A 15,264-nucleotide genomic window follows, 5' to 3' on the forward strand; every position below is an offset into this window, starting at 1 on the left:
CACCCGGCCTACTTCATCTCCTCACCGTCCCATTAGAAATCCCCTAATATCTGATTATAGCACAGTCAGATTTATAAACACTGCAATCAAATCTGGAGAGGTCTGTCGGCAATCACAGAGTAATCAGATTTGTGATTGCGGATTAGTAGAGTCAAATCTGGATTTATTTAGCCATCTTGAAACTGATGAAACCAGCAGTTTTGAATCATTTGCTGTAGCATTTAGTCACATGGGAGTGACTTGCAGTGGACTTACATTCATTCTGCTAACAAAATAGCACAAAAAAAAGGTAACACTGCCTGTAGTTTAGACAAAAAAAAACAGAATTACTGCTAACATGACTGAATGTGACTAATGCCCCCTTATGCGCTTGTCTCAAACATACGGGGGGGGGGGGGGGGGGTAATCCCTGAGCGACCGACATAACCAGGCCAGGGCCCTTCTCCACTGTGATTACACCCCTTCTGCTCCACAATGACGCTCCTTCCCCACCACAGTTCCACCCTTTCCTGACCACAATTACGCCTCTCCTCTGGTGTGATTACACCCCTCCTCTAGTGTGATTACACCCCTCCTCTAGTGTGATTACACCCCTCCTCTAGTGTGATTACGCCCCTCCTCTAGTGTGATTACACCCCTCCTCTCCTCTAGTGTGATTACACCCCTCCTCTATTGTGATTACACCCCTCCTCTAGTGTGATTACACCCCTCCTCTGCTGTGATTACACCCCTCCTCTAGTGTGATTACACCCCTCCTCTAGTGTGATTACACCCCTCCTCTGTGATTACACCCCTCCTCTGGTGTGATTACACCCCTCCTCTAGTGTGATTACACCCCTCCTCTGGTGTGATTACACCCCTCCTCTAGTGTGATTACACCCCTCCTCTAGTGTGATTACACCCCTCCTCTAGTGTGATTACACCCCTCCTCTGGTGTGATTACACCCCTCCTCTAGTGTGATTACACCCTCCTCTAGTGTGATTACACCCCTCCTCTAGTGTATTACACCCTCTCTGGTTGATTACACCGCTCCTCTAGTGTGATTACACCCTCCTCTGGTGTGATTACCCCCCTCTCTAGTGTGATTACAGCCTCCTCTAGTGTGATTACCCCTCCTCTAGTGTGATTACACCCCTCCTCTGGTGTGATTACACCCCTCCTCTAGTGTGATTACACCCCTCCTCCAGTGTGATTATGCCCCTCCTCTAGTGTGATTACACCCCTCCTCTGGTGTGATTACACCCCTCCTCTGGTGTGATTACACCCCTCCTCTGGTGTGATAATGCCCCTCCTCCAGTGCGATTACGCCCCTCCTCCAGTGCGATTACGCTGTTTTCCCCACAGGCACCTGCGCGTGGCCCTTTCTGGGTTACCTGCAGTGGAGATGCCGTCCCAGTAGGGGGAGTCGAACTCAAACTCGCCGGCGGCGATGCGGCAGAAGAGCACCCGGTTGTGCAGGTCCGTGTTCTCTTCCTCTGCCTCATCGAAGAACGGCGGGTTTCCGGACAGACTGACGGACAAGGGAAAGGAGAGAGCGCCGTTAAAGCCAAAGAATGAAGGGGAGAGTAATGCATATGTATATACATATATGCTTACTTCTCCTATCCACACCAAGCCAAAAACAGGGAATACAGCTCTTGATGTAAAAAAAATCAGGCCAAATCCAATGTAAGAAATGGGACACATTCACACATTGGCAGACAGTCAGACAGGAGACACGTTTTCACAGCGCCGTACAGGCTGGCTGCTTACAGTATGTACATGATGACTCCCACAGCCCAGCAGTCTACCGGCCGTCCGTACCGATGACGAGTCACTACCTCCGGGGCTCAGAGAGGAGAGAGGGACATTCCGTCACACAGAGGTCATAATACAGAGGATGTCTTATGTGCATACGGGACAGAGGTTATAATACAGAGGATGTCTTATGTACACACAGGACAGAGGTTATAATACAGAGGATGTCTTATGTGCATATAGGACAGAGGTTATAATACAGAGGATGTCTTATGTGCATACAGGACAGAGGTTATAATACAGAGGATGTCTTATGTGCATACAGGACAGAGGTTATAATACAGAGGATCTCTTATGTACACACAGGACAGAGGTTATAATACAGAGGATCTCTTATGTGCATACGGGACAGAGGTTATAATACAGAGGATGTCTTATGTGCATACAGGACAGAGGTTATAATACAGAGGATGTCTTATGTGCATAGATGATATCAGACAAGAGAATGCCACAAAATAAGATAATACAAGTTTAAAAAGACAGGGGGAGGCTGGCAATGACAAAGACCAAAAGGAGGTCATGAATAAGAGAAAGAAGGTCACTAATTACAGAAATGGAGGTCATTAATTACAGAAAGGGAGGTCATTAATGATAGAAAGGAGGTGATTAATGATAAAAGGGAGGTCATTAATGATAGAAAGGAGGTAACTGATGATAAAAAGGAGGTAATTAATGATAGAAAGGGAGGTCATTAATTACAGAGAGGAGGTGATTAATGATAGAAAGAGAGGTCATTAATGATAGAAAGGAGGTCATTAATGATAGAAAGCGAGGTCATTAATGGCAGCTACAGGGAGGAAGTTTGTTAGTGACACAGGCAGTTCATTAACAACAGAAGAAAGAGACTTCATTAAATCAGAGCTGTGATATATGAGAAAAGAGAAGCAGATACCCAGGTACTCAGGTGTGCCACAGGGCTCAGTGATGGAGCCGTTCTCAAACGTGGACAGGTAGAAGTCACGCAGAACCACTTTACTCTGGTTATTCTCGGTGTAGTACATCAGATTCTCCAGCTGGGGGCAGTAATAAGCAGGGTAAATGCACTAAAGGCCAGAACAGCCTGGAAACAAATCCAATGATATTTCCAAGGAATTCCAGTGACCAAATGCAGGCATGTGCAAATAATGTACTGTAGTATAACTATACTACAGATGTATACAGAAATCATATGTTTTCCCAATATATAAACAAGAGAGAATAGAAAGATAATTTCTTTTTTGTGCTGTCTATATCCATAGAGGCATGCAGGCATAATTATGCCAATTATAACAGAAAGAGATTAACTACAACCTACAAAAACAACCAAAAAAAATGTTTGAGGTCATTAAAGCGCAGATAAGAGCAGATCTCTGGTGTCTGTGTGCATACGCTATACAGTGAAATGTTCAGTGTTAATAAAACTCTAGCGGTGTTAATTCAACACTATCAGATAACATTTGGTCCCCATTGGGTCCGAATGTTATCCATTGGGACCAAATATTATTTGTTAGAGTTGAATTAACATTAATGAATTAATCAGTCATTTCACTGTGTAGGTGAACGGATTATGCTTGAACCACACACACAGAAACACAAACAAACTCCCCCCCAATCCCTACAGAAAGCAGTGCCTCACACCTTTAGGTTCCTGTGGACGATGTTCTCTCACTAATCCCACCCCATCCCTACAGTAAGCAGCGCCTCACACCTTTAGGTTCCTGTGGACGATGTTCTCTCACTAATCCCACCCCATCCCTACAGAAAGCAGCGCCTCACACCTTTAGGTTCCTGTGGACGATGTTGAGGGAGTGCAGGTAGGACACGGCCTCCAGCACCTGGCGGACCACGTTTGCAGCGTCTCTCTCTGTGTAGCTGCCCTGACCCAGGATCCAGTCAAACAGATCCCCTCCTGTGGCTCTGAGAGGCACAGCGATCCACACCAACACATAAACACACACACACGCACGCGCACGCGGACGCGCACACACACAGACACACACACGCACGCGCACGCGCACACACACAGACACACACACACACGCACACGCACACACGCACACACATAAACACACACGCACACCAATACACACACACACGCACACACACACAGACATACACACACGCACACACACACACACACAGACATACACACACGCACGCACGCACACATAAACACACACGCACGCACACATAAACACACACGCACACACACGCGCACACACACGCACGCGCACATAAACACACACGCACACACGCACGCACGCACGCGCACATAAACACACACACGCACGCACACACATGCACACAAATACACACGTAGAACAAAACAGCACAAAACACACAAATGCATGCACACAAACACATACAACGCATGCATGCACCAACATAAAACACACACATATCCTTCCATAAATATATGTAAATTACTATTATATCACTATTATATTTGTTGATTTATTACACAATAACAACAACAGTGATGATAATTAAAATTATATTTGTTGTTATTGTGTAAAAAGAAAATTACAATATAAAAGAAAGGAGTCCTAATTATTATCATTATCAGCAGCTCTTCAGACACAGATGTGCAATCACTATACACAGTTCAACTGGATTTTATATCTCTATCCCAAGACTGACTGGGAAGAGTAAGCATTGACTGTTCTTATGTTCAATCCTACTGCCATTATTGCCTTAACAAAAGATAATTCATTTAACAGATAACAGATTCTGCCACCAAAACAGTTAAGAATGTCCTTGTGATTCTGTTCCGATGCGGAGTCTGAAGACTCACATCTCCTGGATGATGAAGTATTCCTTCCTGGTTTCGTAGGTGTCCATCAGCTGCAAGATGTTGGGGTGGCTGACCCTGAAAGAGGAACAGCCGAAAGCCAATTCACACTAACAAAACCGATAAACACCATTAACAATCAATACTAGTAGTGGGGCAGACAGGAGTAACCATGTCCAGTGTTACTTCAACTCTAACAGAGTACATATGAGCCCAATAGGGACCAGAGTAGGACCATAGGTACTCTATAAGAGTTGATTTAACATTGAACATTTTGCAGTGCGGAGCGTAATGCTCTCTCATGCACTTTCACCACAATTAACACTGAATAGGCTGAACACTCTCACAGTGAATAAGGACCCTGCTCTTACAGACTGAACACTCTCACAGTGAATAAGGACCCCGCTCTTACAGACTGAACACTCTCACAGTGAATAAGGACCCCGCTCTTACAGACTGAACACTCTCACTGTGAATAAGGACCCCGCTCTTACAGACTGAACACTCTCACTGTGAATAAGGACCCTGCTCTTACAGACTGAACACTCTCACAGTGAATCAGGACCCCGCTCTTACAGACTGAACACTCTCACAGTGAATCAGGACCCCGCTCTTACAGACTGAACACTCTCACAGTGAATCAGGACCCCGCTCTTACAGACTGAACACTCTCACAGTGAATCAGGACCCCGCTCTTACAGACTGAACACTCTCACAGTGAATCAGGACCCCGCTCTTACAGACTGAACACTCTCACAGTGAATAAGGACCCCGCTCTTACAGACTGAACACTCTCACAGTGAATCAGGACCCCGCTCTTACAGACTGAACACTCTCACAGTGAATAAGGACCCTGCTCTTACAGACTGAACACTCTCACAGTGAATCAGGACCCCGCTCTTACAGACTGAACACTCTCACTGTGAATCAGGACCCCGCTCTTACAGACTGAACACTCTCACTGTGAATCAGGACCCCGCTCTTACAGACTGAACACTCTCACGTGAATCAGGACCCCGCTCTTACAGACTGAACACTCTCACAGTGGAATCAGGACCCCGCTCTTACAGACTGAACACTCTCACTGTGAATCAGGACCCCGCTCTTACAGACTGAACACTCTCATGTGAATCAGGACCCCGCTCTTACAGACTGAACACTCTCACTGTGAATCAGGACCCCGCTCTTACAGACTGAACACTCTCACTGTGAATAAGGACCCGCTCTTACAGACTGAACACTCTCATGTGAATCAGGACCCCGCTCTTACAGACTGAACACTCTCACTGTGAATCAGGACCCCGCTCTTACAGACTGAACACTCTCAGTGAATAGGACCCCGTCTTACAGACTGAACTCACGGAGACCCCGCTCTTACAGACTGAACACTCTCACTGTGAATCAGGACCCCGCTCTTACAGACTGAACACTCTCACTGTGAATCAGGACCCCGCTCTTACAGACTGAACACTCTCACTGTGAATCAGGACCCGCTCTTACAGACTGAACACTCTCACTGTGAATAGGACCCCGCTCTTACAGACTGAACACTCTCACTGTGAATCAGGACCCGCTCTTACAGAATTCCTGATCAACCCTCTTCACTGCTGAATCAGGACCCCGCTCTTACAGACTGAACACTCTCACTGTGAATCAGGACCCCGCTCTTACAGACTGAACACTCTCACTGTGAATCAGGACCCCGCTCTTACAGACTGAACACTCTCACTGTGAATCAGGACCCCGCTCTTACAGACTGAACACTCTCACTGTGAATCAGGACCCCGCTCTTACAGACTGAACACTCTCACTGTGAATCAGGACCCGCTCTTACAGACTGAACACTCTCACTGTGAATCAGGACCCCGCTCTTACAGACTGAACACTCTCACTGTGAATAAGGACCCCGCCTTACAGACTGAACACTCTCACTGTGAATCAGGACCCCGCTCTTACAGACTGAACACTCTCACGTGAATAAGGACCCCGCTCTTACAGACTGAACACTCTCACTGTGAATAGGACCCCGCTCCTTACAGACTGAACACTCATCACTAGTGAATCAGGACCCCGCTCTTACAGACTGAACACTCTCACTGTGAATAAGGACCCCGCTCTTACAGACTGAACACTCTCACTGTGAATCAGGACCCCGCTCTTACGATGACACTTCTGAAAACCCCTTACAATGACACCATGTGAATCAGGACCCCGCTCTTACAGACTGAACACTCTCATGTGTGATCTACACTCAGGAGACCCCGCTCTTACAGACTGAACACTCTCACTGTGAATAAGGACCCCGCTCTTACAGACTGAACACTCTCAGTGTGAATCAGGACCCCGCTCTTACAGACTGAACACTCTCACTGTGAATAAGGACCCCGCTCTTACAGACTGAACACTCTCAGTGTGAATCAGGACCCCGCTCTTACAGACTGAACACTCTCACTGTGAATCAGGACCCCGCTCTTACAGACTGAACACTCTCACTGTGAATAAGGACCCCGCTCTTACAGACTGAACACTCTCACTGTGAATCAGGACCCCGCTCTTACAGACTGAACACTCTCACTGTGAACAGGACCCCGCTTACAGAGACTCTCACTGTGACAGGACCCGCTCTTACAGACTGAACCACTCCTCACTGTGATCAGGACCCGCTCGTTCGTGACACTCTCACGTGAATCTGACCCCGCTCTTACAGACTGAACACTCTCACTGTGAATCAGACCTGGCCGCTCTACAGATCGACCCTCACTGAACTAGGACCCCGCTCTACAGACTGACACTCTCATGTGATAAGCCCGCTTACAGACAACCTCGTGTGAAAGGACCCGCTCTTACAGACTGAACCTCACTGGAATAAGGACCCGCTCTTACAGACTGAACACTCTCACAGTGAATAAGGACCCAGCTCTTACAGACTGAACACTCTCACTGTCAATAAGGACCCAGCTCTTACAGACTGAACACTCTCACAGTGAATCAGGACCCCGCTCTTACAGACTGAACACTCTCACAGTGAATAAGGACCCAGCTCTTACAGACTGAACACTCTCACTGTGAATCAGGACCCCGCTCTTACAGACTGAACACTCTCACAGTGAATCAGGACCCCGCTCTTACAGACTGAACACTCTCACTGTGAATCAGGACCCCGCTCTTACAGACTGAACACTCTCACTGTGAATAAGGACCCCGCTCTTACAGACTGAACACTCTCAGTGTGAATAAGGACCCCGCTCTTACAGACTGAACACTCTCACTGTGAATAAGGACCCCGCTCTTACAGACTGAACACTCTCACAGTGAATAAGGACCCCGCTCTTACAGACTGAACACTCTCACTGTCAATAAGGACCCCGCTCTTACAGACTGAACACTCTCACTGTCAATAAGGACCCAGCTCTTACAGACTGAACACTCTCACTGTCAATAAGGACCCCGCTCTTACAGACTGAACACTCTCACAGTGAATCAGGACCCCGCTCTTACATCCTCAGGATCAGAATCTCGTTCTTCGCGGCGCGGCGCACTTTCCTGCCGTCTTTCTTCAGAAACTTCTTGCAGATGAAGACCTGGCCCGTCTGTCGCTCCCGAGCCAGGCACAGCTCACAGAACTCCTTCCTGCAGAGACAGAAACCCGTAGTGAAAACACGCAGAGAAACCTCACAGACAGCAAACTGAGGGACATGCAGAGAAACCGCACAGACAGCAAACTGAGGGACTTGCAGCACAGACAGCAAACCGAGGGACACGAAGCACAGACAGCAAACTGAGGGACACGCAGCACAGACAGCAAACCGAGGGACTTGCAGCACAGACAGCAAACCGAGGGACACGCAGCACAGACAGCAAACTGAGGGACTTGCAGCACAGACAGCAAACCGAGGGACACGAAGCACAGACAGTAAACCGAGGGACACGCAGCACAGACAGTAAACCGAGCGACGCAGCACAGACAGTAAACTGAGGGACACGCAGCACAGACAGCAAACTGAGGGACACGAAGCACAGACAGCAAACTGAGGGACATGCAGTACAGACAGCAAACTGAGGGACACGCAGCACAGACAGCAAACTGAGGGACACGCAGCACAGACAGCAAACTGAGGGACACGCAGCACAGACAGCAAACTGAGGGACACGCAGCACAGACAGCAAACTGAGGGACACGCGGCACAGACACAGTGTACAGAGCCACAGCACAGACACACTGTACAGGGCCAAGGCACAGACACACTGTACAAAGCCACAGCACAGACACACTGTACAGAGCTGAAGCACAGACACACTGTACAGAGCCAAGGCACAGACACACTGTACAGAGCCACAGCACAGGCAGCTCAGCGTAAAAGCAGTGCTTCCAGGTGTCACACAGTCATTTTGTCTAAAGATTTCAAACCATTCAGTGTGACAGAAAAGCAATAACCAGAGGAAACCAGGAAGGGGGTAAATACTTTTTCAGGGCACTGAATGCTTGCGTATGCATATATCTCCACATACCACTGTTGTATCACTATAAACTGCACTACTGGCACACAGATTTAGTAAAAAGGAGCGATGCTTCCAGTAACATTTAACATTTTCCTGTAAGAGAAACTGGAGACTGCCCTAGGGAGAGATGGAGTTGCAGCCGGAGGCTGTAATTGGCTGGCAGCTACTCACGCCTTCAGAATCTGCCCAAACTCATATTTGTCGGTGATGTCAGGCAGGTTACTCGACCTCCCGCCGTCCCGCGGGACAAGGCACCCGAACGGCATGACGGGTCACACCTGCCGAAAACACAGACCCCATTGCCAAATTAACGAGCGTTCTGGAGGGGGACAGGCACTGGCATTCTGCTGGGAGAGGTCAGCAGGTCAGCAGCGTAGCACAGAATCAAACATCAATTTACCAAAAACCCTGGAACCCGAAGAAGGTTGGGTGAGGCCCCAAGGCGCAGGTTCAGCACGTTTAACTTCACCACTAAGAGTGCCTTGGACTCCCACTTGTTTGCCATCTTTACTTTCTCACAATTTCACAAACTAAACCCTTTTCAACACACCAGTTTAACACTGTACATGCGTAACAAACGTTGAGATGTAGTTTGACATAAATTCCAACACATATGGTAATTGGAATGAAGACGAACAACAGAACACGCACTCTGAAATATTTCTCTGACACATTTCCACATTTATACAACAAATCATAAATCATCCTCACTTCACAGTTAAAGAGCCAGTGTAAACTGGTCACCACACATTACTGAGGACACCAGGACAGCAAAGAGAAGAATCAAATATGTCCAGAAAGCCATATAAAGAGCAAGCCCGGTCCAAATATCAACACGGCTCGCGTTCAACTAGAAAACATTTCGGCAGCTATTCGGCAGAGCGCCAAGAAGTAATCGGCATTTTAATTATGATAATAAGACATAGCCATAAACTAAAAGTCCATTTTAATCAAAATAATACTAAGTGACCCGAAACAAAAGCTCAATCATAATTATGATAATGAAAGTAACAATGGCCATATGGGTCTGAAAAAAAGAGGAAACATCAGAAAAACAGGACAGCATGTAGAAAAGGGAGGGGATTGGGGTGAACTCTGCCCGTGTAATCTCTGCTGCCTGTAATCTCTAACTGTAATCCCCCGATAGAGGAACCTGGGGAGAGAGAGAGGGGGAGAGAGAGAGAGAGAGGGGTGCTTATCATGTCTACTTAGACATTATTGTTTGTTTCTTACTACATATCCCATTGTTTTTGCAAAAATAAATACTAATTTGAAAAATGAAAAATTTAAAGAAAAAATAATAGGGAAATACTAAACAACACCGAGTGACATGGGACATTTTAAAAAATACAATTTGTATACCAATGTTTGTGTAATAATGTGCAATGTGCCAGCTTCCAAAGCGGTACAGACAGTATACTTCTGAACATAGAAATTCAGTCTCAGAGAGTCAGACTGAATTAGGCTTGTCCCAGCATTGGCGAAAGTACCCTCATCCCTAAACACGTCAAATGAAACCCAAAACCTCCCACACACTTCCTTATGAAAAAGTAGCAAAGGAGAAACTGGTGACCAAAGGCCAGGATTAGTCACACAGGATTAGTCACACGGGATCACTGGTATGAGGACTCAAGAACCGAAAATCAGACCTGTCCAATCACTGCATGGTGACATAATGGGCTAACGGCTCAGGTGGAATAGCCTAAAGACTGATGACTCATTACGGACACAGGTGTAAACGTCTTTTTCTGTGTCAATAATTGGGGTGCACTGGCACCCACAGAACAGGCCCTACTGCAGAACCTGTCTCTGGAGCAGTACTGTCAGGACTGGTCCCTGTCAATAAAAGACAAGACAAAAATAATGATCTTCCAGGCATTTTCCACAAAGTCAGGACAAAAACTTTACTCTAGGTAACAAAGCCATAAAGTACTTATTAAACTACACTTATCTTATCCCAGCAGTGTGTTAGGCTGCTTTAGCGTGGCAGAGAACGGATCAAAGAGAAAGGAGCACAATACGATACCAAAAAAGAATTTTTTAAATAAATGCAGCACTTGCAATCTGGTCTGAACTCTTTTGACTGGCTAATTGAGCCCTCTGTTCTACATGGTAGTTAAGTTTGGAATCCATCCAATCAGTGTACAGTAACTATACTAATTACTACACTAATCATCAGGAATCCTTTGTCAAAATCAAGCCCTTAAAGCTATCAAGAGTTTATTACCATCTGAACCCTGAAAAGTACCCAACAAACCAAAGTTTATGCCACCCACCGCTGAATATAAAGATAGTGTGATCATACATAAATGTAGTTCCCCACCCTATGACACCCCTGGGAGGGAGATGCGGAAATTCTGGCTTTCACCATGGTGTCTTATTTCCCCGAAGGCCACAGAGAGAGAGAAGAGAAGAGAGAGCACACGCAACACTCACGAACAAACGAGTAACAAGAATCTTCACCCTTCCACCTCACAGGTTCCGGGAGAAAATGATGAACTAAATCAAATAAGTCAAATCAAAGCAAACACAATTTCCAGCTGACCAACGCCTCTGCTTTTCAGTCTCTCACAAAGAGACTCGCTCTCTCTCGATGTGTGTGCTCCCAGTCCGTGGAGAGGAGCACACCTTTAAGCACCTGGGCTGATTCGCTAACACAACCCAGGTGTGCGTGCTCACTCCAGAAGACGTGGGAGAGACTGCTCCAACTCTCCACCGGATCGAATGCCACACACACACACATGCGCGCGCACATACACACACATATACAAACAAACGCACATGTATAGAAATGTAACTACACACAGGAACATTTGGGGCCTCAGGCTCCCTGACCACGGGACTGACCCTCACGTTCTCCATTAGCTTTTTCTGGTCAACTAAGGCATAATTAAGTGCCTGTCCCCTTTCTCCTGTGACTGTGCAATAAACTCTCTGCTTGATCGATTAAAGCACCAGCTTGGGGCAGGAACACCCCTTTTAGGAGGAAATGGGGAGGAAATTAGGAGGGGGAAGACAGAAAGAGGGGGGAGAGACAGACAGAGGAGGAGAGACACAGAGAGAGGAGGAGAGACACAGAGAGAGGGGGGAGAGACAGAGAGAGGGGGAGAGACACAGAGAGAGGGGGGAGAGACAGAGAGAGGGGGGAGGGACAGAGAGAGGGGGAGAGACAGAGACTGGAAAAGGAAGTAACTCTTGAGTGTGCAAGCTGCCCTCTGAGAGAGAGAATCGGGTCATGCTTTGCGCATGCGCTGGACCAGGCTGTGCCACGCTGGGCCAATATGTTCATGTTCCCCCCTCTCCTGGGGCACTACCTGCACACCCGGCCCAAATACGGCTCCGCAGCGTGGCGCTTCCGGGGCCGACAGCCTGCCGAGAACACGCGGTGACCCAGCTCACCGGACGCCTCGGCCCAGAGAACCGCCTTCACCGCCACGCACACACACCTTAAACTGCACGGCGCTAACAGTACAGAACTCCAACAGTGTTCATTCAACTCCAACAGTGTTCATTCAACTCCAACAGTGTTCATTCAACTCCAACAGTGTTCATTCAACTCTAATAGTGTTCATTCAACTCGTAACAGGGTTCATTCAATCTGAACAGTGCTAATTCAACTCTAACAGTGTTCACTCAACCTGAACAGTGCTAATTCAACTCTAAGTGTTAATTCAACCTAAACAGTGTTAATTCAGCTCTAACAGTGCTAATTCAACTCTAACAGTGTTGATTCAACCGGAACAGTGCTAATTCAACTCTAACAGTGTTCATTCAACTCTTAACAGATAACATTTGGTCCAACTCTGGAATGTGGGATTAAATGCGATCTGTTGAGAGTGGAATTAACACTGTTAGAGTTAAATTCACACATTTTACTGTGTGCAGGCCTGTTTCATCAAAGAATCGCAGACGAGGTTGAGGCTGGGTCCCTATGGGACCAGCTGGGGCTCTAGTTCTCAAAAACTCTTTATATAATTTGATCCTATTTTTAGTGAACAAATTTGGAATACCTAATCATATTTTAGGCCTGTCCTTTCACAGGATGTCAGTTTAGAGCGCAGAATATTCTCCTACGGGGAGAATGCTGTGGTCTCCCGCTGTCTTTAACATCGGCTGAGCTGCGCAGCCTGAAGACTGCAGTTTATGTGCAGCTGGTGCAGACAGAGTGCAGACACTCTGCCGACCCAGTGTGGTGAGCCTGGGGAAACTCTGCAGACTGAAACCCTCTCTCAGTGGGCGGAGCTACAGACAACTGTGTACCCGCCTCTGTGGGACACCTGAACATTGACCATGTAAAAAAATGGAAAAAGTGATAATGACCCCATTGCAAAAAGCTTTTTGAAGTCACGGAAGTGCAGTTTTTGTGCCACCATGTTGAACAAATTGAAGCCAGAGAGCGCAGTAGGGAAAAGGGGGGGGGGTGCCTTATATGGGCATGAAGTCCAGGCCGGATCCAGGCACAGTGTGATTGACAGTCTGGAGCCAGTACCAAGCATTGAGGTACCGCACACCCAAGTGATGCAAATTGCCTCCACAAAATATTGTCCAAGTGACACAATAACTTAGTAAATGGGGACATTAGATGAAGAAAAAACACCTACTGCAACTGCATGTTCTGGCAAGAAAAAATGATTGAATTCATATTTCGCCATATTGGCACCCTTGAATTACACAGAAACGAGTGGCTGAAAGACCCATACAGGGGCCAACCGCACTGGCGCCAGTGAGCAGACCAGGAAGTGAGCTTCACAAGCGAAGCGCAATCTTGGCAGCTTGATCATAGCTGCCGCTGGCATGGGCAGGACTCCAGACCACAGGACGCCTCACGGGAATGAGAGCAGGGTTGTCTCATCCAAAAGTACCCTGTGACCGTCCAGACCCTGTGTCCATCTACACCCTGCGTCTGTCCACACCACATGTCCGTCCAGGTTTTTCTCCTACCTCACCCTGAATCGGGCATCGCACTGCAGGAAGTAGTGGTTGGGGATTAGAAAATTGGTGAGGTGGAAGATTGTTGGTCTCAACCTGTTCTCATTCATCTTCCTTTATTAACAAACAATCTGACTCATCTATTGGCAAGTAACACACAGCTTTGTCACCTTGTGCTTAGGAGACTAAATGATTCAATTAAGAAAAGTCAATTTTAAGCATTACACTTAATGAAAGATACACCACCCTAACAAAACCTGCGCTTGAAGATTGTTTAACATCTGTGCATTTCTGATCTTTGCCATGAATATTCTCGGAGTATGAGTGCAGAGAAGGAAAAGGACTCGAATCACGTTGATAAAATGTGAACAATTTTGCATTGCAAATGAACAAAAGTGTATTGCTTTCTCAATGGCATAAACGCCTATAGCTGATGGTATTGAGAATTTTCTGAATGAACTGGTGTGTTAATAATCAAGGAAAATGACTGAAAACAGATCAAGACCAAAAAGTCAGTTTAAGGGGAAGCCCCCCCCCCCCCCCTCCCCCCAACGCAATTTTGAGCGTACACCGACACTTCTTGGACACACCTGGACACCCCAAGACTGGGACATCTGGGAAGCCTTGGATTCTGCCTCACAGCTTTTCTCTGTTCCTTCAAAGCCGTTTCTAACCACCATCGCCCATGCCTCTCTTCAAATATGATTTATAACCGACTGATCAATTAAGTGTTTCCAGTTGTTGTGTTTGCACACAGACTGACATGATTAGAAAAAATGGAACTTAATCAAATTGCAAAGTACATGTAAACAATTTGTGAAGAAAACATAACAAAGTGGATTTTGTATTCAAGGATGGCACTTCTATTGTTTCTGTGTCAGAGAGGGAACGTGTGTCTGTGTGCGAAGGTGTGAATGTGTCAATGTGAAAGTGAGAGAATGTGTATAAAAAAAACAAATGTGTGTCATGGAGAGGGAGAGAGAGTGAGAGGATGTGTTTGTGTATGTGTGTGTTTGCGAGAGAATGTGTGTGCGAGAGAGAGAGAGGGAGAGAGAGGGGGGGAAGAGAGAGAGAGAGAGAGAGTCCCAGGTTCTATTTTTGGTCTCTGACATACCACTTCTCACATCCACCTCTCTTTCCCTTTTCTCTTCCCTCCCACTCAGCCCTCCTGTCTGCATTCCCTTTCTTCCTTTCTTTCTGTCCGTCTGTCTGTCTGCCCGTCTGTCTGTCCTGCCTTGCTCACAGCGTTAGCGGCTGTAATGAGCTC

At 46.9% G+C, this 15,264-nt stretch overlaps 1 protein-coding gene and 1 long non-coding RNA gene across 7 annotated transcripts in view; one reads left to right on the forward strand and one right to left on the reverse strand.

Annotated features, from left to right (window-relative positions):
* The window catches only part of LOC135234817 (caM kinase-like vesicle-associated protein), a 49,321-nt gene that overhangs the window by 19,771 nt on the left and 14,286 nt on the right, over positions 1-15,264 (reverse strand). For 3 of the 6 annotated variants that reach the window (XM_064299775.1, XM_064299774.1, XM_064299772.1), the window contains exons 2-8: positions 9,240-9,346; positions 8,067-8,198; positions 4,572-4,646; positions 3,556-3,694; positions 2,691-2,811; positions 1,754-1,829; positions 1,375-1,511 (exon numbers count right to left, since the gene is read on the reverse strand). In XM_064299775.1, coding sequence (XP_064155845.1) covers positions 1,375-1,511; positions 1,754-1,829; positions 2,691-2,811; positions 3,556-3,694; positions 4,572-4,646; positions 8,067-8,198; positions 9,240-9,334 — 775 coding nt within the window. In that variant the 5' untranslated portion in view covers positions 9,335-9,346. Of the gene's footprint in view, positions 1-1,374; positions 1,512-1,753; positions 1,830-2,690; positions 2,812-3,555; positions 3,695-4,571; positions 4,647-8,066; positions 8,199-9,239; positions 9,347-11,504; positions 12,159-15,264 lie in introns of those variants that run through there. The other 3 variants (XM_064299776.1, XM_064299771.1, XM_064299777.1) reach the window with 3 other exon arrangements.
* Positions 2,301-2,570, forward strand: LOC135234823 (uncharacterized). The gene is made up of 3 exons (XR_010324212.1): positions 2,301-2,379; positions 2,464-2,485; positions 2,529-2,570. It is a non-coding gene; the product is annotated as an uncharacterized LOC135234823 (long non-coding RNA).

The sequence above is a fragment of the Anguilla rostrata genome, chromosome 11, assembly GCF_018555375.3.
Source record: "Anguilla rostrata isolate EN2019 chromosome 11, ASM1855537v3, whole genome shotgun sequence".
In the NCBI taxonomy this organism is placed as follows: Eukaryota; Metazoa; Chordata; class Actinopteri; order Anguilliformes; family Anguillidae; genus Anguilla; species Anguilla rostrata.